Below are 25,568 nucleotides of genomic sequence, written 5' to 3' on the forward strand. Positions count from 1 at the left end.
GCTTGATAAATGTTACTGTACTGTAAAGAGATGTCTTTAGATAAATTGTACATTTGGATTTTTTTTAATTGTATATTTAATTATTTTGAGATTGGGTCTCACTATCTTTCCCAAGCTATAATAATGCAGTAGTCATTCAGAGGCTCAATCCTCTTCTGATCAGCATGGAGGATTTAATTTGCTCTTTCTTCCCCCCCCCCCCCCCCATTTTGAGCTAGTTTACTCCTTCTTAGGGAGTCCTCTGCTTCTTAAGGTTTGCTATATTTATGCTGGACTTAATGTGAGTACCTGATTGACTTTAGTCCTACTGGAACTTATAACTCCTAAATTCAAATTATCTACCACAACTGCAGTAGCTGGTGCTATAGACATGCAACACCATTCCCTGCTATGTTTAAATAAGTTAAACAAGAATCAACACTTTAAAAAATTACAGAAGCAAGTAAGAACCTCTTTCCTGCACAGTTCTAATTGCTTCCTAATTAGTCTCCATACCTCTAGTCTCTCTTTCTCTTTTGACCATTCCTTATACAGTTTTAAAATAATCATCCATTAAAATATAGGTGTGACTAAGTCACTCCAAAATTTATATTGCCCACCTATTTATTGTTATTGAGATAAAATACTAATTCTTCAGATAAATGTTTAAGGACCTCCATCATTTGGCTACCACCTACTAGACTTATTTCACACTGTTCTTTATGAATTCTGTTCTAGTAAAACTGAATTGCTGGCTGTTCACTGAAATCAATGTTGCTTTTCCTGCTTTCATGTATTTGTAAAAGGCTTCCCTTAAAACTGCAGTGTGTTATCTCCTCATTTGTCTGACATCTGGACAGTATATTTTCTAAAGCACTGGGCCCAGAGTCAGGAAGACTTGGTCTCAAATTTAAACTTGAGCACTTAAAAGCTTTGACTTTGGGCAAATTGCTTGACCTCTTTCTGCCTTAGTTTGGTTTCCTCAACCATAGAATGGGGGAAATAATAGAATCTACCTCCCAGAGTTGTTTTGAGGATAGGTGTGTTAATATTTATAAAGTGCATGGTTTCTATCACACAACAGATATTTAATAAATGCTTATTTCCCTTCTTCTCTCTCCCTTTCCTTTCCCTTAATTTTCATTCATTCATACCCATAGCATTTGTTAATCTACTTAACAAAGGAAGAAGTGAAATAGTCTTCATCAAGGATCTCATTCTACTGGAAGGAAAAAAAATATGTGTGTGTGTGTGTGTGTGTGTGTGTGTGTGTGTGTGTGTGTGTGTGTGTGTGTGTGTGTGTAAGTGTGTAAGTGTAAGTTAGGGATGGGAGATAGCCTGGGTAAATCAGAAGTGTGATGTCTTATATGGGGATAGCAAGTAGAAAAATGTGTCTGGAAGGTAAGAAGGGAATCTTCAGTAAATCTTGAAAGATACGCTAGAATTAGAATGAAAATACTTAAAAAGAAGACAGAATTGCTTGTGGTTTTTCTTGGAGGCAAGAGGAAGCCCCAGGAGCTTTTGAGTTGAAACTCAAAATTTGCTTAGTCCTGTGTTTTTGGGATATCAGTTTAGTGGCCATATTAATAGATGGTTGTGGAAAGAAGTAAGACTTAAAGAAGGCAGACTGCTTGTGAGATTATAACAATCATCTAGGAAAGTAGCCCTCATATTAACCAAGAACCTTTGACTTTCAGACAGTCTTTGAGGTCAAAATTATTTTCATGGTTTCATTTATAATAATATAAATGCTAGCTGAGCACCAAAACTGGTGCTAGCTTGAACTTGACTTGGGAAAGCCAATAGTCTTTTAAAATATGAACATTTATAATTTGGAAATTGTTGTGGAAACCCCCACCTTAGGATCTCTATAGATCAGGATTTATTTCTTTATCAAGTTGTCTAGACTTAAGAAAGTGATAGAAAAATGTTAATAGTGTAGATAAAACATAAAAGAGTATGTATTTCTTCTCTCCCCCACCGCCCAAAAAAGAGCCTGTTGTTAAACATTTCCCAGTACACCACTAGATATAATCTATACAAACAAAAGCTCTTTGAGATCTTCAAGAATTTTAAAGAATATACAGGGTCTTAAAATCAAGTTAGAAAATTGCTGGTATGGGAAATAAAACAATTCCTGCTTGAATTAGAGTAATGGCTGTATTAGTGGAGAAGAGGAACAAACAGGATGATTTTGGTGATAATTGATATCCACTAATCAAGGCTCTGGTGAAAGGCTGAGTCCTAAAGAAAATTTATTGTTCCCCTCTATTCCTCCTCCAAGTTACCTTGTGTTTTACCTATTAGATTTTTTTCACCAAAATATAAGCAGTATAAGAACTTGTCTTATTTTTTTGACCTTTCACCTTTAATTCCTACATTAGTGTCTTGCACATAGTAGGCATTTAATATTTTTTAAAACATTGAATAACAAACTGGCAATTATCATCTGTCGAAGAACTAAGATTTTAAAAATTAATATTTTGAAAGCTTTCTTTTACTCCATGATATTATGTGAGGCTATTGGCCTGGTGGTGTTTGTGAATTCTTTCACAGACATTTAAGTTTTTCTATTTACTTGAAACCAATGTCTTGATCATTTTATCTTTAAAATGGATTAATAAAAGATTATTGAAATAAATTCAAAACTGTAATAAATTAAGATAATTCATTGTCTGGAGAAGAAGATGAATCATGTGTAAAGAGTAAATCTAGAAGATCTCCTTGGTGTCAAGAAAACTATGAGAAGTTCCCAGTACATTGGGAAAACCCTTTGTGGCAGATTAAGGAGAGAGTATACACAGAAGTCTCAATATGAAAAGCCACAGCTTAAGTGCCATCAACATCATCACAGGGAATATTCCAAATGAAATTATAGATTCATTGAAGTATGTTATAGTGACGTTTTTCTTAGCTAGAAAGAAATGTTACTCCTCTGAAACATCTTTATAGAATTGATAATGGAATTTCAAACGTAATTCTTGTAATCATGTACAGAATTCCATTAAAGTTATCATTGGCAACCCTAGGCTCCGTTATCTTGGAAATGGTCTATATATACACCACTATAGAAAGTGACAAGAAAAAATGTTTAATGACTGTCCGGCTATGGCATTTGTAAGTTTAAAAATAGATCAAGTATTGGGAATAATGATATTAGACAATATATTTGTGTTATAAATATTTGGAATAAGCCTTGTAAGGTTGCTATTATCTGATTATATATTAAAATTTTATTTATGAAACTTCACAAACTTTTTAAAATCAAGGAATTATTTATTGAAAAAAATATTTTTGGTCCAACTAAGAATAGGAAAAAAAGCTTCTTTTGCTATGTTTTAATTTAATGTGAACAATGTGAACTTTTGAATCCAGGTAAATTGTGATTTGTATTGTTATAATCCTCTTGTGGATAAATTGCAAAACAGTAGTATCATATTCAAATAGAAACTACCATCTACAGGTCACCACAAATTCACATTGTCTGTGTTTTGATATATTTTTATTTGGTTAAACATTTCCTAGTTAGTTTTAAATATGATTCTGGCACACTTAGGAATTTATACCAAAGGAGTTTTTTAATGCTCTTTTCTTATTTCTAAATTTGTGTTAGAACTTTTAAAATAGTCCTTTATTAATTTTGGGGTTAAGGCAGAAGCCAACCATTATGTCAGGCTTTTACTAGGTAGTTATTGTGTACAACATGATTTAACCTTAGATCTCTCTATGTGCATGTGATCAGCTATGTAATATTGAGAGTGAAAGGTAGTATAGTAGCATTATTCTGTTTATTAAAAAAAAAACAGAAACAATTACTTATTTTTCTTATCTGTTTTATGTGTTATGTCTTCAGTGTGCAGTAAACTTAAAAGCTACATGACATAATGGATAAGTGCTGGACCTGCAGTCAGGAAAACCTGAGTTCAAATCCAGCTTCAGATATTTCCTAGTTTTTTTGACCATGGGCAGGTCACATGACTCCATTTGCCTTGGTTTCTTCATTTGTAAAATAGAGGTGATAACAAAATAGCACCTGCCTCCTAGGGTTGTTGTGAAGATCAAATGAGGTTATAATTGTAAAGGGCTAAGTATGATGTCTTGAACACCTAGTTATTGCTATATAAATGTTAACTATTATTATTTTTTTTTATTTGGGTTATGAGTTTCTCCTGAATATACTAGACCACTTGACTGGCTGGTAATTGGTCTCCCTAGTAACTTTTTATTGTTAGCTGTATGATTTTTAAAAATTATCTTCCCCAATAGAAAATGCTTCTTTTTTGACAGCAGCAGAACATTAGTACCATATGCCCAAGCTACTAGATGAAATTTTAGTCTATGCCAAATAAAATTACCTGTATTGTGGGAAAAGGGGAAAGGGCTAAAGCAATTTTGGTTGTTGTTGACTACCAGGAAGACAGATTGTATCACAGCTGGTGCCTGGAAAATCCATTAGGACCCTTTGGGGGAGAGGGTGACCAAACGAATGTAATTTGAGAGTCTTGTCCAAAGGCACTGTGTGTGTGTGTGTGAAGATATACTACTAGTACAAGATCATATAAATTTAGATGAATCAAACAGTTCTCCTGAAAGTAGAAGTCAACCACTTGAACCAGGAAATAGCCAGCAAGCCAAAGATAGGAAGTATTACAAAGGGCACTTGAGAAATGACAGTGCACATACCATGGTTAACCAGAAGTAAAAATTGAGATTTGACATTGTTTTTCAATGATTAAATAAATATAAGATTACTGAACGAAGCAGATATGGATGGTATTACTTGGCTCTTACCACAACATTGCCATTTAGTGAAAGTTTTTTGTTTGTTTTAAAGAGTGAGAGAGATTTGGGCATGTTGGAAACCTCAGGGAAGGAGCCAGTTAATTGAATAAAGATTGGGGATGGGAGGGTGTTGATTGAGGGAACAGTCTGTTAGAGAAGATTAGAGGGTATGGGATCAAGGGCATTCATAGAAGAACTAGCCTTAACAGGAAGGAAGGCTGTACTTCATTATCAGAGACTATTGGGGGAAAAGAGGAAACAGTAAGAGATGATGTCAAGAAATTTTGACATGAAGAGAAGCAGAAACTTGGAGTGAATGGACTACGTGTTTCTGTTGATTATAGTTTTTAAAAGTTGAGAAAAATGAATTAGTGATGAGATCATTACAGGAAAAAACCATGATATAAATAAAAAGAAAAAAATTTGCTAGTACAAGAGAGAAAAATAGATTAGTGGGCCAGAAGTGGAAGGTGAGCATGGCAAACTTTAGGAGTACAGGACCTTTAAGTTTATGCTGACAGATTTAGACATGATACAATAGAAATTAACCTAGAAATGTTCTTGAGTGTCTAATAGGATGAAAAACCCAGTCAAGGAATGCTTCTCTACTTTAGATTATCAGGAACAGTTATGTGTTACTAAATTCCCATTCCTATAAAAAGGAGAAGAAACAAGGAAAAAGATTTCAGTGCAGATAATGAGACGAATAAGAGTAGAATAATAGAACAAAGGAGAGGAAGAAGGACTACTGTACATTTCTGCATTTAAAAAAAAACAAAAATCTGAGACTACCCTAGTGGGAAAAGATGGATGCTCAGAGGAGGAAGCAACTGTACCTTCTTTCCAAGGAATGATAAAGTAGATCTGCATATGTTCTCTACTGAAACATCATACAGAAAAGTCAAAGGAAGAAGGGAAGAGTATTAGTATTCGGTGATTCCTTCTTGAGAAATATGGAAGCAGGTGATTATTAGCCTGACAGTATAGAGTTTTGTTGTGTCTCGTGTGTGTGTGTGTGTGTGTGTACATACATACATTGGGTTTGAAAACCTCCCAATATTTTATTCATCTAGTTATGGATTATATAGACAGAATTAGGCTTATAAGGACATAGTGGATGATTCCTCACTTCTAATCATTGAAAACTAAGGAATTCATAAGAGAAACATATTTGGAGACTAAAGAGATGATGGGAAAGGATTGAATTTGATCTGAAAATGGCATTTGGACTTAACAGGCCTCAGCTTTAAATATAAAAGGTTCCTGTCTAGAGATATATACTTAACAGCTGGTAAATATGTATTAGCTTTCTCTCTTAGGTATCAAATGAAAGGGTCTTTAAACTAGTATGGAAGTGTTACTTGTAGGGAAAGATCGGAGGGAAATGTCAAGATATATCCATCAAGCTAGATACAATAGAAAATTGCTGAAATATAAGAAGACTGGCATTTGGGTCACTTAAATATTCATAAGATTCAAGATCCAAAAAATGGAATAATAGTAAAGTCCTACCCTCCAGTATGACTACACACAAATGCATACTTTATAGGCAACAAATAAGATGAATTAGAGGTACTAAGATAGGGTGGCAGCAGATCTGATCAAATATACATAAAATTTGGGGATGAGACCAGTGACTGAACTATAGATCTTTTTGGCCCGTAGAATGAGGGGAATAGGAATAGAGTTTGCTATTCTTTATTCATAAATTATTGAGGTTAAATTAAATAAATTATTGAGGCATTGTATATAAAGAAGATAACAGTCACATGATAATATCCAGGAATTAGATGGGAGGAAAGCTGGTAGAGAAAATATAGATGAAGATTAATGGAGTGAAGAAACAAAAGTGGCTTTTGTGGCAGATGACAATGGTTTCAAACTTCAGAAGTTATAGTAATTAAGAGGAAATGTTTTCAGTTACATTCACCATCAAGAATGGACTGGTTAATGATGAAGATTGGAGAGAAATGAAAATTTGATCTTCTGTTTTGTGATAGAAAACAGGAAACCTGGGAATAACTTGACATATATTCTAGATTTGGGGAAAGTAGGTTTCAAGAGGGTGGTTAAATAACGGTATCATGGATTAAAATTTTCTCTGGCAAGTATTAAAACAGTCCTAATGCCAGGACTCTTGGTTCAGGTTTGATACTAGTAAAATTTGAGGCACTTACAAGTCATTGAACAGTTAACAAAAGGATGTTTAATTTGCCCTAATACAAAAATATAATGACAGAACAGTGGCATTTAGCTTCTTTAATTGCAGTCCTCCTTTTCTCCATATGGAAAAGCATCTGTCATCAGAGGAAGATATGTTTACTCACAGCATTTTCTTAAATCCACCAAGACTGAGGGGCTTCAACTGCTCTTGCCAGTGCTTTTTATGCTTTTTTTATGACCAAGAAAAACTGCATATGCAAAATCTGGAGAATTGTTCCCTGAGCAAAATTTTTAAATTTTAATTCTGGTTAGGGAAAACATCCTTGGGTTGGGACCTAGGGGGACCTAGACCTCCCTATGTTATAAGTAGGGGGAAAGAAGTTACATTAGGGAAATTTTGTTCAATATTAGTCCTATCACCAAGAAAAAATGTCTAGTTGTCAAGAATAAATGTTTCAGACAAAGAAATAATTCTGATGAGGAAGAAAAATAGGAGTTCTCTGAAAAGAACAGTGTTGGTTCATGAAGAGAAGATAGAAATAAACAAGGTCATGTAACAGGATACATATAAAAGTAGCATAAGGATATAAGAATCATGCTAGATATACTAACACAGATCAAAAAGGTCATGATAAGCTAGAACATTCAATTAGATCCATATGATGAAATTTGATTGATAGGAATCTAAAGTTTTATATTTAGATTTTTAAAAATCAGCTGTAAGTAACAAGTGAGAGACCTATCTGAAGTAAATCTGGGAATTTGAGTGGATCATTTGCTCCCAATGAGTCAGTAGTGTGATTTGATATCTAAAGAAGCTACTGCAATCTTAAACTGTACAGAACGGAAGTCTCTCTGTATTCACACCTTATCTGGATTATTGCGAACAATTCTAGCATCATAGTTTAACAGGATCATTGGTAGATTAGACAACAGCCATAGAAGAACAGATATATTGTAATAAAAATTTGTTCTCAAGTAGATGGTCTACAAGGTATCTTCTGATTCTGAAATTCTTTAAATTAGCTATGTATAGGTGAACAAAGATACTTGGAAAAATCTAAGCATGAAGTGCTTGGATTCTGGATTGAGTTGGCAGAAAGGGGTAGTTCTGAAAGAATAAAGGAGGAAGAAATCAAAAAGTCTTGCTCATGGTTTGGAAGTGAACTAAAAAAAAAGAGGAATAGAACCAAAACTTAACCCCAAAATTAATTTAACTTTATAATGTTTTCTCCAGTACTTTAATTCTTTTCTTTTGTAATATCTGTAATATATATTTTGTAATATTATCTGATTTGTAAATCATCTTTTGGGCCATTAGTTAAAGTTGAAATAAAGAAGAATACTAGGTAGAAACTCATGTGGCATTCTGCTTTGAGTTGGTTTTTTCCTAAGTTATCTAAACAGCAGTTTTGATTGGAACCAAATTGCATAATTTAAGGATTAGAAGGGATCTCAGGGGCCACCTAGTCCAGCCCATACCTAAAGAATTTCCATCACAACCTACATGACAAATGGTCATCTTCTGCTTGATGATCTCTAGTGAAGAAAAAAACTCAAAAGTTCCAAAGAAATCCTTTTAACAAGTTTCATTTCCCTTATACCAAACCTAAATTTGCCTTTGAGGCTTTCCCCCTTAAAAAAAAAAATAGGATGGAAATCCAATTCCTCAAATTACTACAGTGTGGCTACTCTCCTCTTTCCCAGACTAAACATCCCAGTTTAAACTGAGTGAAATTTTTAAAATTTGCTATGTGCTACACATTAGAAGGAAATCTAAGTGTATATAAGAAATCTTTTATTTTTAATAACCCTCTTCCAGTGGTGAATATTTTAAAAATTTGATATGATGTTTTCCTTAAATCTTTTTTAGGTCACCCAGGAATTCGGGAAGCCATTTCTATGTCCTGTATAAGTAATGGCAATGGTAGAAGCAGAAAAACAAATCATGGCACCTCAATATCAATATCAAGAAAAGAAACCTTTTCATCTGCTGCCAAAAGGTATTTATCAAAAATGAGCTAACAGTATCTCATTCTTCAGTATCACAGCTTTAAATAACAGGCTACTTTGGGAAATTAATAGTGTATTCCAAATGAAATATCCCCCCCCCCTTTTTTTTTTTTTAAGCACTTGATTTTATGAATGTAGGAAGTTTTGACGTTTTAAATTTTATAACTGTGCTGAATTAATAAAGAATAGGGAAGCATTTGATTCAAACTAAAAGAACCAAGCAACTCTATTCTTGTTTTCTTTTAAGGAAATTTGATCTATTGTTATACAATGTATAATTTCAGTGATTTTTTTCCCCCTTAATATATCAACTATAATATAATTACATTAATATATTTTCCATAGGAATAAAATATTGGGCATCTTAATGAGATAGAAAAGTATCAAAATTATTGGGTATTTGGCCGAGAGTGTAAAATAAATGTGTTTGGGAAGAAAATGATGCTTTCAAAATATTCTGAAAATATAACTTTCTATAGTTTTGGACTTATTCCACTGATTACTCTTATTCAGTTTTATAATTACCCTCATTTATTCTTCTGGTAATATTGTTTACAGGGTTTTTTCTTATCTGTGTAGTTCTTAGTGTATCATGACATCATCAAATAAACAATATATACCCCCACATCTGCTTACTTCAAAGCATATTGAAGAAGAAGCTGAAGAAATAGTAAATATTTTAGCTTTCTAGTATTGAACTTTGTTTCTTTGGAGACAAAATAGATTACCTTAATGTCTTATATTCAGTATAGGTTCAGTTCCTTTGCCAAATAGGTCAGAACAGAGAAGATGCACCCAATATAATATTAGGAAGTATTGTGTCTGAAAATGCTAATCTGTTAATAAGCAGGAAAATTTATAAAATGAAAGAATAGAGCTAAATTATTTAGTGAATTTGAATTTTAATATAGTAAAAGTTTAATGTAGCCCAACTAAAGTAGAACCTCTAACAAATCAAAATGTATTATCACTTTTAAGTTTAAAAAAAAAAAAAAAAAGACAGTAAGACAAGCTTTCACATCAAAAAATTTTCTGATTCTCTTAAAAAAAACATTTCCAGGTTTTATTGAATCAATTCAAATTAAAACCAGTCTTTTATCATTTACATCTAAATTATAATAATCATTGCCATACATAAGAGTAACACTGAGGTTCCACAAGATGAATTGTTGTCCAAGAAAGATACACTTAGGATCTTTCCTTTAGCATTTTAAGGCTTTAAAAAGATTTTTAATAAATTTTGAAATAATATTTCCTTTTTTTCTATTAACTGGAAAACTCATTTAACTACAATAGGCCAATTTTAGGGCATCCTGATAAATAAAACTTTTCCTGTACTAATTTTGTGTCTGATCCTTGAAGGTGATAATAACTGGAGTTATTTGGGAGTAAACCTAGTCAGACCAGCTATTTAAGAAAATCACTTTAGTGGCTGAATGGAGAAGGATGGACTGGAATGGGGAAGGATTTGAAGCAGGCAGACCCAGCAGTAGACAATTACAATAATACAAATATGAAATGAAGGCCTGCCCTAGTGGTCAAACTGAAGTACAGGTCTAACTATATCACTCATCTAATCAATAAATTCTAGTAGTTCCTTTTCACCTCCAGGGTCATATATGAACTCCTCTGTTTCACTTTTAAAAGTCCTTTGAGCCCTTTTGGTTTTCTTACATCATATTCTCCTTCTTGTACTCTGAGAAATATGACACTGTTCTTCTTGTTCCTTACACAAGACATTTCATCTCCAAACTTCAGGCATTTACATAGCCATTTGCTCCATGCCTAGAATGTTCTCCATCCTCATCACCAAATTTCTTTGGTTTTCTTCAAGTATCAGCTGAAGTCCCACCTCCTCAAAGAGCCTTTTCTAATCTTCCTTAATACTGGTACTTTTCCTCTGATGCTACCCCCAATTTATCCTATATGTATATTTACTTTTACATTCTTTCTCCCATTAGATGATAAGCTCTTTAACAACAGAGAATGGTTTTTGCCTTTACCTCCAGCTCTTTAGCATGGTGCTTAATGCATAGTAGGCTCTTAATTGCTAGTTGACTGATTTAGCTAGCTATTGGCCTCTCAAAGGAATTGTTCTCTTCCTTAAACATCCACAGTATTATCAGACCAAATACCATTAGGAAATTCCAGTATATATTGTCATTCCATGACAAATAAGATGTTATTTTGAGAGGAACAGACTGGATTCATAGGATGAGCAGACATATCACTCTTATTACATTATCTTTACCTCCCCGACTATCCTACCAAAAAAGACATCACCATCCTTCCAGTCAACCAGATTCACCCCACCTGTACAATCATTTGCCATATCTTGTAATTTCAATCTCTTTGACATCTCTTGCATTTGTTTTTGAATTTCTACTTACATAGCCATCACCCTAGTTTAGGTCCTTTCACCTAGACTCTTGAAATTGTCTGCAATTAGGATATCCTTGCCTCAAGCATTTTTTCTTCTCAATCCATTGTCCACACAGGTATCAGAATGATTTTTCTAAAGCATAAATCTGGCCATGTTACTCTTAACCACTCAGTAAACTTCAATAGGATCTAATATTATTTTACCTTTCTTTTAAATTTCTTTTGTTTGTATAAGTTTTATAATGTGCATAATGGTACATCATATAATTTATAAATATCCATATTTGTGAAGTACGTGCTCAAATTATTATTATTATTTTTTTAATGATAGGAGTGAGCAATCAAAAAAAAAATTTTGAAGCCAAAAGCCAACACATTTATAATCAGAAAAGGTTAAAAATCAATATAGAAATGTGGGTTTAGTTTTGTCACATTTTCAATAGGATTAAACATGAGTAAATAGCAGAGGGCTAATCTAAAATAAAAATGTATGTGAATTTTAAAGGTCTAAAAAAAATGGTCAGAATGACAATGTAAACATTAAATAGGTACCATAATGAAAAGTAATAGTTGATATTTGTAATGTATCTGAACATTTTTATTGGGTTTCACATTTGATAGTTAAATCTTCCTGGTATCTTTTTGAGAAACTTAGAACATATCCTGGGTGCCCTAGAAGAAGACAAGACTTTCAGCTTCTTTTTTCAGTCATTTTGTATAGACACTCCTTTTGCCCCATCCTCCTTTTGTGCATGTTCTGACAAGGGTCAGGAATATGTACATTTAATAACCCACTAGGTAGGGTATCTATGCACAGGTAGCCTTTCTTTTCAAAGATTTGTTAGTTATGCTTCTCAGAGGATGGTGATTATAACTGTGACTGTGATAATGTTTAAATTGCCTTTAGAAAAACATTATTGGGTAAAAATAATATGAATCATTATTTATGTGTGTGTTTTAAGTTTTTGTCTTGTGTAATGTTCCTGTATATTCATATATATTCTTTCATTTGTTAGTTAAATTATCTGCTCATTTATTTAAAACTTGTTGCATATTATACTTTATTTTACAGCAGTACAGAAAAAAAGAAAGAAAAACCACAAGGACAAAAAGAAAAAAAAGAGGATTCTCATTCTAACGATCAAAGTCCACACATTCGAGCATCACCTTCTCCCCAGCCCTCTTCACAGCCTCTCCAAACACACAGACAAACTCAAGAAAGCAAGAGCTCTCCTCCCACCAAAAGGTTTTCACTGACCTCAGTACAGAGATAGGGAATGGTTGTAATGATACCTAAATTCAGTGTCATGGGGAAAAATTGGCAGCCTACAGATTTCAAAGAAGAACTTGGCTTTTTCCTTTCTTTTGCTGTAATTTTTATTACCACAACAGTATTAGAATATAAAGATATATGCATGCCCCTTTTTTGGTCTAAAAATATATACAGTTTCTTAGTATTTAATTTGGTAAGATAAAAACAAAAATATAACATTCTTTAAAATCAAAGCCAGAATCTTCTTGCATTCAAATTGCATGACATGCCAATATTTGACCATTTTAATATCATAGAAAATTATTATATAAAACCCTCACTATAATTTTGTATCATTACAACATGCAGGTGCCATTTTTAACAAATTCCCCTTGCACCTTAGTGTTCTGTTTGGGGAATGCTCTCTTAAGTTCTTGCTTGGTTGCTGAAGTTGATCCATTTCACTTGTTCTCTAATTCTTTTCTGAACATTTGCTTGAGGGCTTCTTCATACAGATACATCTGTAATAATTAACACTTATGTGAGATAGTGAGAAAAAATCAGGAATTCAATCTGCATGCCAAGTGCATGGTGATGACTTCTTTGGAGTATCATGCTGAGAATAATTATATAGGCAGGTGGGCACTTGGTTCGGTTTTATTATTAAAAAGACAGATATTTTCAAAATTTGTATTTTTTGAAAGAGATTTTTAATTTTTATTGATTATATTCAGGTGCTTTTATTGAGTATAACTATGCATGAGTATAACTATACATGGGAAAGCTTAGTATATAAAATAATCCTTAAAACTGGCCAGGGTTTTAATTAGGTGACACTACAAACCCTTTCAAAACATCCAATCTCCTTTTTTATTTGATTATTAAAATGTCTTGCCTAAAACCACTATTCTTAATAGAAAATTTGGAAGAACACAACACTTTTCTTTCACTTGACTGATGCATGCTTCAAATGCTCTACCTTTGTTTCACATAGATTCTTAAGCTATCTTGACAGTCTTTCATTGTCTTGCTTAATCTCAAAGGAAGGAGGACTTTCTAGAGTATTATCCACAAAGGTGATGGATAAACATTGTGATTGATATACAAGAAAAGTCGCTTTTTAGAATCTCAGTTTCCTGATTTGATATAACACTCTTTGTCCCTGACTCTTTTTCAGCTTTTAAAGGTCTCGTGGAAAAATACTTGCTTTTCTCTCATTATTTGAATGTGCTTTTGCAAAAAGTATTTAAGACTGGATGAGTTGCCTGCTATTAACAATGCAGTTGCAAATTTGTAGCCAAGATTATTTACTAAATGTCATTTCCAGGGTACTTGGGAAGTGGGGAGTAGAGAGGAATGTTTTTCAAGTATAACATGGTATGTACAAAACAAATTGTTGTAACTTTTTTTTTTTTTAATTAACACGATATAATTTCCTACTTCATAACCCAGATGATAAATATGTGCTATACTGCTTGGTATAGTGTTTTAAATTTTGGAAATTCACCTGCAGTTCTTATTTATGAGTTGAAATAAAGCTATTTTAATAGAAAGTGGCTGTTTACTAATCTAGTAACTACTAAAAAACAGTTTTAATATATCCATAAAATATTTGAAATATATGTAGATATACATTGAGGAATTTCTGTAAAATGTTACCCTCTCTTGTTAAAATGCTCACATGGGTAGTGGTTTCAAGAAACAAATCAAGTATATTGGTGCTACTCATAGCATATTAGGTAGAAGTTTGGCCTTGAAACAAGGAAGACCTGGGTTCTAATTTTTTCTCAGACACAAACTATCTCTGTAATCCTGAGCAAGTCATTTAAATTCTCATTGTTCAGAGCAGTACTCTGAGAATGTAAGTTGCAGAGAAGTAGCCATTCCACACTTGAAGTAGTAGTTTCCTCAACTGGAAATTGCCCAGGCCAGTGAAATCGTAGCTCAAGTCCCCATCCCTATCAAATATATGATTTTTCAACAAAAAAGTTAATAATTTCTTTAGAAAGTGTCCAAAACTGGAGGAGGATTGTAAAAACATTTTGCACTTGCTTTGTTTAATTATACTCATCCAGTCATAACTTTCTAACTAATCCTTATTTCTGTTTTCTGAATCAGCTTTAAGGAAATTTTTCCTCTTGCTTTTATGTTCTGCTACTTAAACTATTATATCATTGCTGCCCACAAATTCAACCTGAAACAATTTTTAATTTTTTAAAGCATAAAACGACCATCTGCAGCTGAAAAATCATTTAGTACATGGGAGAATTCAGAAGATAGTCGTAACAAGCTATTGCGGGCAGCCTCAACATCAAAATTAATATCAAAAGTTATTAAAAATGCAGACAAGTAAGTATTACATTGTCCTTAAAACTTTTTATTTTAAATGAAAAAAATTTTTTAAATGGATCCTCTGGGAGCTAATCATTTTTTGGCTTATTGGAGTTTATGTCATAAAGTTGAAGAGAAAGGATATATTTTTCCAACTAACTTGCCTCATTTTGTAGATGGTGACAAGTGATGCTAAGAGACATGAAAGAATCTGCCTCAGGTCACACAGTCAGTTTGTAGTTGGAACCAGATTCTCACAAATTTTCCTGCTTCTCCATACCTCCTGCCCTCCTCCCAGCACAAACCAAGGTGCTAAGGATTGGGTTGGCATCTTAAGATACGAAGGATACTGTTTAAGTGCTTTGGACATATTCCTTTATACATAGGTCAAAACCCTCCATTACATTCAAGGATGATGGAGCTTATTTTGAGTGAGCAGGCAGGTGAGATGAAGAGGTAACTGGTTTCAGTGTCAGGGATACCTAGACAAGTCACTTGGCTTTTCATTTTCCTTAGGCAGCCCGTCAGGGTGATAAATGACAGATCAAGATGCACAAGGGGATGGAGTTTGTTTACCAGGAGTTCTCTACATTAAGAAAACCCTAAGTCTAATTCAGAAAAGCCCTCTAATTGTAAAAGAAAACTGTTCAGAGTAGCCCTGGGAACCAAGGATCAGCAAGCTTCTCTGGCCTTTCCAGGTACTATGTGAAGAGCTGATAGGGAAGGATGGAGAGGAAATCACACAGCATAACAAACAGTGGGTGGGTGGAAGAGAATATCCAGAGGTCATGGATTCATGAAAAATTGAAATATGCACATTCAGTATGGTATAAGCAACATGAAGGCAACTAATATATTTCAGTCCATATTTCTTATAGGCTTCAGTTGCTTTAAATTTTGTGAACTTGCTAGCTCTTAAAAATTTTGCGGAGCTGGGGGAAGAGGTCAGGAAGTTGTAGGAAAAAAGGAACATTTCTTTGTGTATATATGTATATTTTAATTCTTTAAAATTACCAGAATATTTTATATAGTTAAACAGCTCCAAATCTATGAACTCATGTTTCTGTGATCACTATTCTTCCCCTCCCCAAATCTGTTACTGTTTTTCAATCATGTCTGATTCTTCTTGACTGCATTTGGGATCTTCTTGGCAAACATCCTGAAGAAGTTTGCCATTTTCTTCTCCAGCTCACTTTACATATGGGGAAACTGAGGCAAACAGAGTGAAATGATTTGCCCAGGGTCACATATGTGTGTGGCCAGATTTTAACTTGGGAAGATGAGTTCCTGATTCCAAATCTAGTACTCTGTCCACTGCACTACTTAGCCATTCTACCCACACATGGAATCGAATAAAACATTAGAAAAGTTTTTTGTTGTTGTGTTTTGTTTTGTTTTGTTTTTTAATGTTAATAAGATGGAGAAATAAACTAGATGATAGTTGTTAGATTTGGAACTGTTTGAATTATGACACCCAAAGTATGTTTGATGTGGGTTGGGGTCCCTTTAAGATTCCTTTCTGATTCCCAACCCCTTATGTCTGAAGAAGCTAACATCTTTGATTCACAAATCCTGGTCAAAAGCACCCCTTTGAATTCCAATGATATCCTTCCCAGCCCCCACAGGATCTGAGCTAGTTTGGGCTGTCTCAGCCCCCACTCTAATGATCTGCTCAGGTTTCCCCAACCCCCTTCCTCCTTATCTAAAAACCCATTGAATTCTATTCAATTCTAACCCTGGCCAAAACCAGCCAGGAGCCTGGGACTCCACCTACCTTCAAGATTATAAAAAAGGGAACCCTGGAGCCTATTCTTTGCAGGAGCCCCAAACATGGCACCCTTATGTCAGCCATGCCAAGGGTTCCTGTCCATCCAGTGCCAGCTCTGGCCCTGGCATCTTTCTACCTTTTTACCCTTACTTCCAAACCCCAAATAAACCTTTTTATCATTCTAGGTTTTCAGGCCTGTAAATTCCTTTACAGGGGACTCTGCGCCATCACTAGACTGCATTTAACTATGTATTCTTGTGCCAAACTAAAAGGGGTTACCCCTTACCTAACTCTCATCATGTTGACAGCCATGATGGTACAAGCCTGACAGGATGAAAACTAATAGGGATAAATGTAAAGTTTTGACTTTAAGTAGCTGGTTTCTTAAGTGCATGTACAGGATAGAAACATTCAGGAAATCGTTTTTAGTGGGCTGCATGTGTGATATGAATTAACATTGTGACCTGGAGACCAAATAATTACAAATTTATATTGCATTGATAGAAGTTATTGTTTCCACTATCTACTTTGTCATAACATACTTTCTGAGTTTCTATCAAGTAAAGAGAGTAGACAAGGTCTCTTAAAGACTCTAAATATGTAATCTTGTAATCTTCTTTTGGGCATGGGTTAGACTAGCTGGGATCCTTAAATTTTGTGATTACCTGAGATGTTTAAAAACAAAAAAGGAAAGCTAAAATTTCAATCATTACAAGAGTCCAATTGTTTTCCAGAACTCACTCATTTTGCTTAGAAAATTATGGATACATTTATAGTTGGCATTTGGCATTGCCTTTGTTCTGCCAATATCTTTTTTATTTAGAAATATGATATCTAAAATGTATTTTTTCATAGTGTGTTTATCATGTTTTATTGTACCTATAGGAATTCTAACAAATTTAGAAATGTGCTTATTTCTAAGCCAGTTAAATGCCTAAGTATTCATTTACTATGAATTCCAGTATTATGAAATAATTATTTGTATGTAAAGGGCTGAAACTCTGAATAGGTGCACTTAAAGCAGACAATGGAGCACTTAAGGCTAATAACCTATTCTAAAATAAGACAATGGCTCTATTAGCATATGTTTGGAAAGATGGCTCTTCTCCCCCTTTGTACTGGCTCAATGTTTAGTGTAAAGATAATGGTAGGCAAGGATTAGGGGGTGGAGTGAGAGAAGCCAGACTCACTTTGCCCTCAGGAGGAGGAGGAGAAAGGTAGAGATTCTGGACTCTAAAATGGAGAAAAGATCTTTGGCAAAACTCCTGGAAGTTTGCCTGTTTCTTTAACTTCTCCCCCTAAAGATCAAGGACTTTTGCCTATCCTGACTCTGGCTGATGGTGAGGCCTCAAGAGTGCTGATCCAGAATTTATACTTGTACGTTTGTTGTAACCAATAGGAAACCTTAATTATATATTAGTATTATTAAGTCAGCTCAATATTAAAGTCTTTCATTTACTTAAAACACTGATTATGTTTTCCATAGCAGTTATCATTTAAACTTTCTATGTGTTCAAACTTAATTGATTAGGTGTTTATTTCTTCACTTATTGTATTACTAGTATTCCATGATGTTTATAAACAAATATGTAATTTTAATATCTTAATAAATTAATTGTATATTTTTACATTTCTTTTTCAGGCATAAGGATGTTGTCATCAATCAAGGTAAATAAAAAGACTATAATATAGAGAGACTGATTTATATCAATCAATCTATTGATTTTTTAAGAATAAATTTGTTTGGGCTTATTTGAAGAAAAATGTTGAAATCATTTTTGGTATTTTGTGAAAAAATCTTCGGAATCTGAATAATAGTCAATACTAATCAATACCTTCTAAAAAATAAAACTATAAAGTACTATTTATTTAAATATTTGGTTATATTCTATAATTGTAAGAAAGGGGAAGGTTTTTTGTTTTTCATTTTTGTAAATAGCTTAAAGAAATGTTATTTGTGTTTCATAACCAGCAAAAATGTCAACTCGTGAAAAAAACAGCCAAGGTAAGAATAAGCCATTATGCTAATTGCTTTCTAAATTAATTATTTTCTGAATCTTTTATTTGGCTTTTCATGTACATTATCTGACCTCTTCTTCCTTGATAGTAGAAACAGTATTCTTACTGGCATCATTTGAATTCATTTTTAAAATGACAATCTATTCCTATGAAATTTGGAAAATTTGGACATTGGAGAAGAGTCACAGGGCCCAGAAAATTTTGGCTTGAATTCTTTGTTCTTGGGGGAGAGGGGGAGGAGGAGCCTAGAAAAGCCATTTAAAAGATTAATAGACTTCCTGTCTATTAGGACTTCATTTTTCTTTCTTGCCAGCTTTATGATAACTGCCAATTTCTTGAGAAGCAAAAACTGATGATATAAAGCAAAACACTTCTTTCTCTCTTTTTTTTGTATTAACAAATTGCATATTCCATGGCTATTGGTAATTTCTGGCTTGTTCTCACCAAAAAGATAATAGACTGTTTATAAATTCTGGAATGTACAATGGTCATTCTTTTTGGTAGCTTAAGCAAATTGTGTACTTCAGGAACTATTTCTGCCTGAGTTACTTTGCAAACTTAATTGAAGCATGTAGGTCCAACTTGGAAGCATGTTACATATGCATGCTCCAGCTTATTTCTGTGCATAATGCTTGGATTTTTTTTTTCTATGTTGTGTGCATAACTAGTATTTAATAATAAAAAACATATATGTTAAAGGTCATATCTTTCTTTTCTGTCTTTTGATTTTTTTTTTTGGCAGTTTAAGTAAGGAAATAGTTAACATTTCCAAATCAGTAATTTTTACATATATATTTAAAATAGTTTTGAATCCTGCTAACTAACAGCTTTCATCCGGCTATTAAGTTACATGAGGGATAGGGAGGCATAGTATGCCTTGTGAATTTAGAAATGTAAATGCTGTTGACAAAATAAATTTAAACTCAAACAATTCTTATGTGAGTTCACACAGAAAATAATTTTCATTCAACATACCAATAAGGGAGGGGGGAGAGTGATTGAAGACACTTTTCATTATACTAACTGATTATCTTAGAACCATCAAGGCTCAGAATAGGTATTTAATATGGTTGAAGCTTTTTCAGAAAGCATTGGATAGAACAGAATTAAATAGAAAGAAGAGTTACAACCTGTAGACAAAACCCAAAGTAATAACAACCTGCAGGAAGTCTTATTATTAACCAGGGCTAAGGTGATTGAGACACACAATGGAAATTGTTCTGAACTTTCCCATTGAACACCACAGGCAAGTCATGTAACCTCTCTCCACTTCTTTCCTCATCCTTACAATAAACAATTTGAACTACTAATGATGTTTTAACTCTCCTTTGATTCTAAATCCATGATGCTATGCATAACTGCAAAGAAGTAAAGGGTTATAAAGCTGACAGAAGAATTAGAATAGGTTTCATTTCATTATAACAGACTCAAAGGGACTCTCCAAGTTACATGTCTTACTGGAATTTATCAAACATTACTTTTAAATAAATCTTATTTACTGAGACTCATCAGAATTTTTTATTAAAATATAATGTCATTCATCTTCTCAGTTAATAATTTAGATGTATATCTTGTTTATCTCATTGCCCCTTAGTTATTCATAGCCAAAGTTTGGGACCATTTGGTTTCTTAAAACATGTTACACAGCAGTGTCTTTTGAGGTCACTTGCAAAGTGGAAGATTGGAGCAACCATGATCGCATACCAATTCATATTATAGCTCAGATTTCATCATGTCAAACATCTTTGTATAATAGAAACCCAGCCAGGAGACTTAAAAATGTATCTAGTTCCATTTTACAGATGAGCAAATATAAGTCCAAAGAAGGCTAAATGACTTGCCTCTGAGTGTTTTTGTTTTTTTTTTTTTCACTCCAGTGACTCCCAGATTCAGCCCTGCAATTGCCAACTATTTTCACCATACCATGCTACTTTGATATTGGTGTATTGGGAGGGGGATGGAGGGGAGGTGGTTGGTTGCCTCTTGAAGCTTATTATAACAGAATTTATTATACCTGTCTATTTCTCTTTTCTTTCCCTATCTTTTCCATTTCCAGGAGATGTTCTATATCCTAAAGACTTGGCTTCTTATTCCTGTTATTCATTATTTTCCATCTCTTTCTTTTCTGATCAGGAGATGTGTATAGACACCTTCCTTTCAGGCCTCTTTCTGTTGTCTTTACAAAATCACTTACCCTCTCACATTTCGGTTCCTGATCTCTAAAATGTAATTGGACTACTTGACCACTTAGCCCCCTCCCCCCCTTCATCTTATCCTTATTTATCCCCTTAGGGTAAAGCTAACAGTTTTCTCCTTCATATCTTCCATCAACATAAAAAGTCCATAGTGGGCTGGAACCTAATGCCTCAAAATCTTTCTGTTCTGGCCTAATTCTGAGATTGTTTTATTTTTTCTTCCTTTCAGTTATTGCTCCCAACCCACCCCTTTTCAGAGCAACCAATTTATTTCTTTTTTTTTTTTTTTTTTTTTAATTTTATTTTATTTTATAATTATAACATTTTTTGACAGTACATATGCATGGGTAATTTTTTACAACATTATCCCTTGCACTTACTTCTATTCAGATTTTTTCCCTTCCTCCCCCAACCCCCTCCCCCAGATGGCAAGCAGTCTTATATATGTTAAATATATTACAGTATAATTTAGATACAATATATGTGTGTAGAACCGAATTTTTTGTTGCACAGGAAGAATTGGATTCAGAAGGTAGAAATAACAGTTTACATTCATTTCCCAGTGTTCCTTTTCTGGATGTAGCTGGTTCTGTCCATCATTAATCAATTGGAATTGGATTAGCTCTTCTCTATGTTGAAGAAATCCACTTCCATCAGCATACATCCTCGTACAGTATCATTGTTGAAGTGTATAATGATCTTCTGGTTCTGCTCGTTTCACTCAGCATCAGTTGATTTAAGTCTCTCCAAGCCTCTCTGTATTTCTCCTGTTGGTCATTTCTTATAGAACAGTAATATTCCATAACATTCATATACCATAGTTTACCCAACCATTTTCCAATTGATGGACATCCATTCATCTTCCAGCTTCTAGCCACTATGAAAAGGGCTGCCACAAACATTTTGGCACATACAGGACCCTTTCCCTTCTCTAGTAGTTCCTTGGGGTATAAGCCCAGTAGTAGTATGGCTGGGTCAAAGGGTATGCACATTTTGATAACTTTTTGGGCATAATTCCAGATTGCTCTCCAGAATGGTTGGATTCTTTCACAACTCCACCAACAATGCATCAGTGTCCCAGTTTTCCCACATCCCCTCCAACATTCATCATTATTTGTTTCTGTCATCTTAGCCAATCTGACAGGTGTGTAATGATATCTCAGAGTTGTCTTAATTTGCATTTCTCTGATCAATAGTGATTTGGAACACTCTTTCATATGAGTGGAAATAGTTTTAATTTCATCATCTGAAAATTGTCTGTTCATATCCTTTGACCATTTATCAATTGGAGAATGGCTTGATTTCTTATAAATTAAAGTCAATTCTCTGTATATTTTGGAGATGAGGCCTTTATCAGAACCTTTAACTGTAAAAATTTTTTCCCAATTTGTTACTTCCCTTCTAATCTTGTTTGCATTAGTTTTGTTTGTGCAGAAACTTTTTAATTTGGTGTAATCAAAATGTTCTATTTTGTGATCAATAATGGTCTCTAGTTCTCCCTTGGACACAAACTCCTTCCTCCTCCACAAGTCTGAGAGGTAAATCATCCCATGTTCCTCCAATTTATTTATGATTTCGTTCTTTATGCCTAAATCTTGGACCCATTTTGATCTAATCTTAGTATGTGGTGTTAAATGTGGGTCCGCAACCAATTTATTTCTTTGTCAAAGTAGTGGTTGCTATAGATAGATCGATTGGTTGATTGATTAGCCAAGATATGAAGGTTCTTGAGGAAAAAACATTGCATAGCAACATACAAATTAAGTGCATGATAGCAAGAAGACATAAACATACAACTTCACATGTATATGTGCACATACATGCTAAGAAGTCATGGATAGGAGATCAAAGGAGATGCTAAATATTTGGTTTTAAGCAAAATTGTGAAGTAGAATAAGGATTTTCATATTCCCCTCACTTAACTTCCTCAACCACTTAAACCCCATTCTTCATCCACTTTTTATCCCCCCAATGCTGTTTCCCAAATGTTTCCATTTCAGCCCATTTTTCTAGAGCTTATGCTTATGGTATCTCTGTGTCCTTCAATTCCACATAACCAACTAACTGCCTGTTGAACATTTCCAATTGGTTATGCCATATGCATCTCAAATTTAACATCTCCAAAATAAACCCCTTTATCTCCAATTTACCTCAAATTCCCCATCATCTTTTGATCTTCCCTATTTTTGTCCAGACTACCATTGTCCTTGAAAACAAGGAATAGTCATCCCCACCTCTTCATCATACATGTCAGTTCATTCACCAAATTTTGCCAGTCCTGAACTTAAAACATCTCTTATGTCTATCTTATTCTTTCCATTTACATAGCTACCCAGCTTAGTTTAGGCAGACCTGTTGCTTGGACTATTGCAACAAATTTTTAATTGAACTATCTGAGTCAAATTTCTTCCTTCTCCAGTCCATTTTCCAATATTACCAAATAATATTCTTAAAACAAGTCTAATCATATCCTTCCAGTACTCTGTAAGGTCCAATAGTTTCATCTTGCTCCTATGATAACATAGAAATGTTTGGAAATTGTCCCAACCTCACAAGGAGCATTCCATTTCACTTTTGCCATTGTACAGGACCCATGCTTGAAATGCACTCCTTCCTCACTTCTGAGTTCTCTAATTCTTGGATTCTTTCAAAGCTCAGCTCAGTTGCTCTTTCCTACAGAGACCTTTTGATTTTCTAGATGATGGCATTCTCTCTTTATCTCTTTCTCCCCGTCTTCCTTCCTTCTTTTCTCTCCCCTCTTCTCTTTTTCCCTTCTTCTCCCTTCATATTTACATACTCTGTGTGTGTGTGTGTGTGTGTGTGTGTGTGTGTGTGTGTGTGTGTGTGTACATGGTGTTTTTTTCTTAGTAGAGTAAACTCCTTGAGGAAAAATTGTTTCATTTTTTTCCCCTCTATTACCTAAACATACTGCCTGTGAATTCGTCTTCAACCCTTAGACATTTTGGTCTTGCAATCTCAATCACTTGGAAATATTAAGGGCCAAAAGTTTATATGGGTCATGTCTATCAGTATTTACCATATTAGAAATTAAAAGACATTTTAAAAATAAGAATTTATTTTAAAATAACAAACCCATTACATTTCAACTTAAATATATTTTTAATGAACAATAACTTTTCCAAAGCAAAAAAAAAAAAAAAAAAGAAAAAAGAAATTAGGGAGAAGAGTGGCATTGTTTCGCATGTTTTTACAAATCTCTTTAATGTCTGGCTTAATAGAAAACAGCTGGATTTTTCTTTATCTGTTTCTGCATTCAGTCTGTTGCAGTATGTTGTTTTGGTTGAAATATATGAAATAAATCTGGCCTCACAGATAAATAGTTGGAAAACAGAGGAAATATTAATTAGGCAAATAACATTGCAATGTTATTATGAAAATAGTTTTGTCTTCGCATATCTCCTATCTTAGAAACCCCCAAGCATTCTCAACTCTACTTTGAGAACTTCTGAATTAGGTATTTAAGGTATAGTGTGGTACAAACCCTCTTCAGAGAGTTGGTGTTCTTTAAACCAGAGGAGTAAATTCCTTACCAGATATTGCTTTAGAATCTGATTTTTAGCTTGGATTGTATTTTATTTTAATTCCTGAAGTTTTGCTCTTCCCCTTATAGAATCCATATGTTCTAAGATTTTCCCTTTTTTAAAAAATCATGAATTGTTTTTACTTTTATAGTTTCTTTTTAGTCTTTCTGATTAATTTAAGCAGTGTCCTTATTTTCATAATAGAAATATTTTTCCTGTTTTATAGTGATTTCTACGTTTTATTATTATCATGTCCTGCAACATTAATTTGTATTTAATGAAGAAAAAAAGCAAACTCTTTAAGTGGCTATATTTGTTATATATTTTCTCTCACCATTAGCAGTTCGGGTTTTTCATTTGAATTAACTGTTTGGCAAGTATATCAGATTTCATTTTTTTTTCTTTTTTTTTTCCCCAACAGAAGGCGAATATATCAAAATGTTCATGAGAGGTCGGCCAATCACAATGTTTATTCCCTCTGATGTCAACAGCTATGATGACATCCGAACTGAACTGCCTCCTGAGAAGCTTAAACTGGAGTGGGCGTATCCTCTTGTATTACTATGGAGCAGATTTGTTTGTTTTCTCTTTTTTAAAGCATATTCTTAGAGACTAGATAATGTGTGGCCTAGATGCAAGCAGCAGCTTATGGGTCAGATCTAGTCCATCCTGTTTTTTAGAATTTTTATACAATTAAAAAAAAATCACCCATCGTTTTAAAATGTGAAAAACCATTCTTAGGCCACCAGCTACAAGCTGGGAGGTGGATAGTTTGAGAATCTCTGAATGGAAAGAGCACTGGATTTGTAGATAGCACAACTAGCTTCAGATTCCCACTGTGATACTTACTCTCTTTGTGATCTTGAGCTAGTCACTTAATGCTCTAAGCCTCAGATTCTTTATCTGCAGAGTGCCTACTTTACTAGGTTTTTGTGAGGCTCAAATGAGATAATACATGTAAATTACTTTGTAAATCTTAAAATGTGACATGTCAGCTGATGATAATTTTTGTTAGAAATCATTTAAATACATGAAAAGTAATATTATACAGTATAGTTCTGAGAAGTTTATGCCAAAAATATATTAATTTCAACTGCATTTTTCACTTGCTGGTATCATTTACTTAATTTTTCTTGTAAAAT

General features: G+C 33.7%; 1 protein-coding gene across 10 annotated transcripts in view; it reads left to right on the plus strand.

Moving 5' to 3' along the window:
- Nucleotides 1-25,568, plus strand: part of EML4 (EMAP like 4) — a 144,656-nt gene that overhangs the window by 62,545 nt on the left and 56,543 nt on the right. For 3 of the 10 annotated variants that reach the window (XM_074286679.1, XM_074286677.1, XM_074286685.1), the window contains 6 exons: nt 8,798-8,927; nt 12,392-12,565; nt 14,792-14,920; nt 18,313-18,338; nt 18,643-18,675; nt 24,848-24,971. In XM_074286679.1, the coding sequence (XP_074142780.1) occupies nt 8,798-8,927; nt 12,392-12,565; nt 14,792-14,920; nt 18,313-18,338; nt 18,643-18,675; nt 24,848-24,971 (616 nt within the window). Of the gene's footprint in view, nt 1-8,797; nt 8,928-12,391; nt 12,566-14,791; nt 14,921-17,586; nt 18,048-18,312; nt 18,339-18,642; nt 18,676-24,847; nt 24,972-25,568 lie in introns of those variants that run through there. The other 7 variants (XM_074286682.1, XM_074286681.1, XM_074286684.1 and 4 more) reach the window with 5 other exon arrangements.

Source organism: Sminthopsis crassicaudata, chromosome 2, assembly GCF_048593235.1.
Source record: "Sminthopsis crassicaudata isolate SCR6 chromosome 2, ASM4859323v1, whole genome shotgun sequence".
Lineage (NCBI taxonomy): Eukaryota > Metazoa > Chordata > Mammalia > Dasyuromorphia > Dasyuridae > Sminthopsis > Sminthopsis crassicaudata.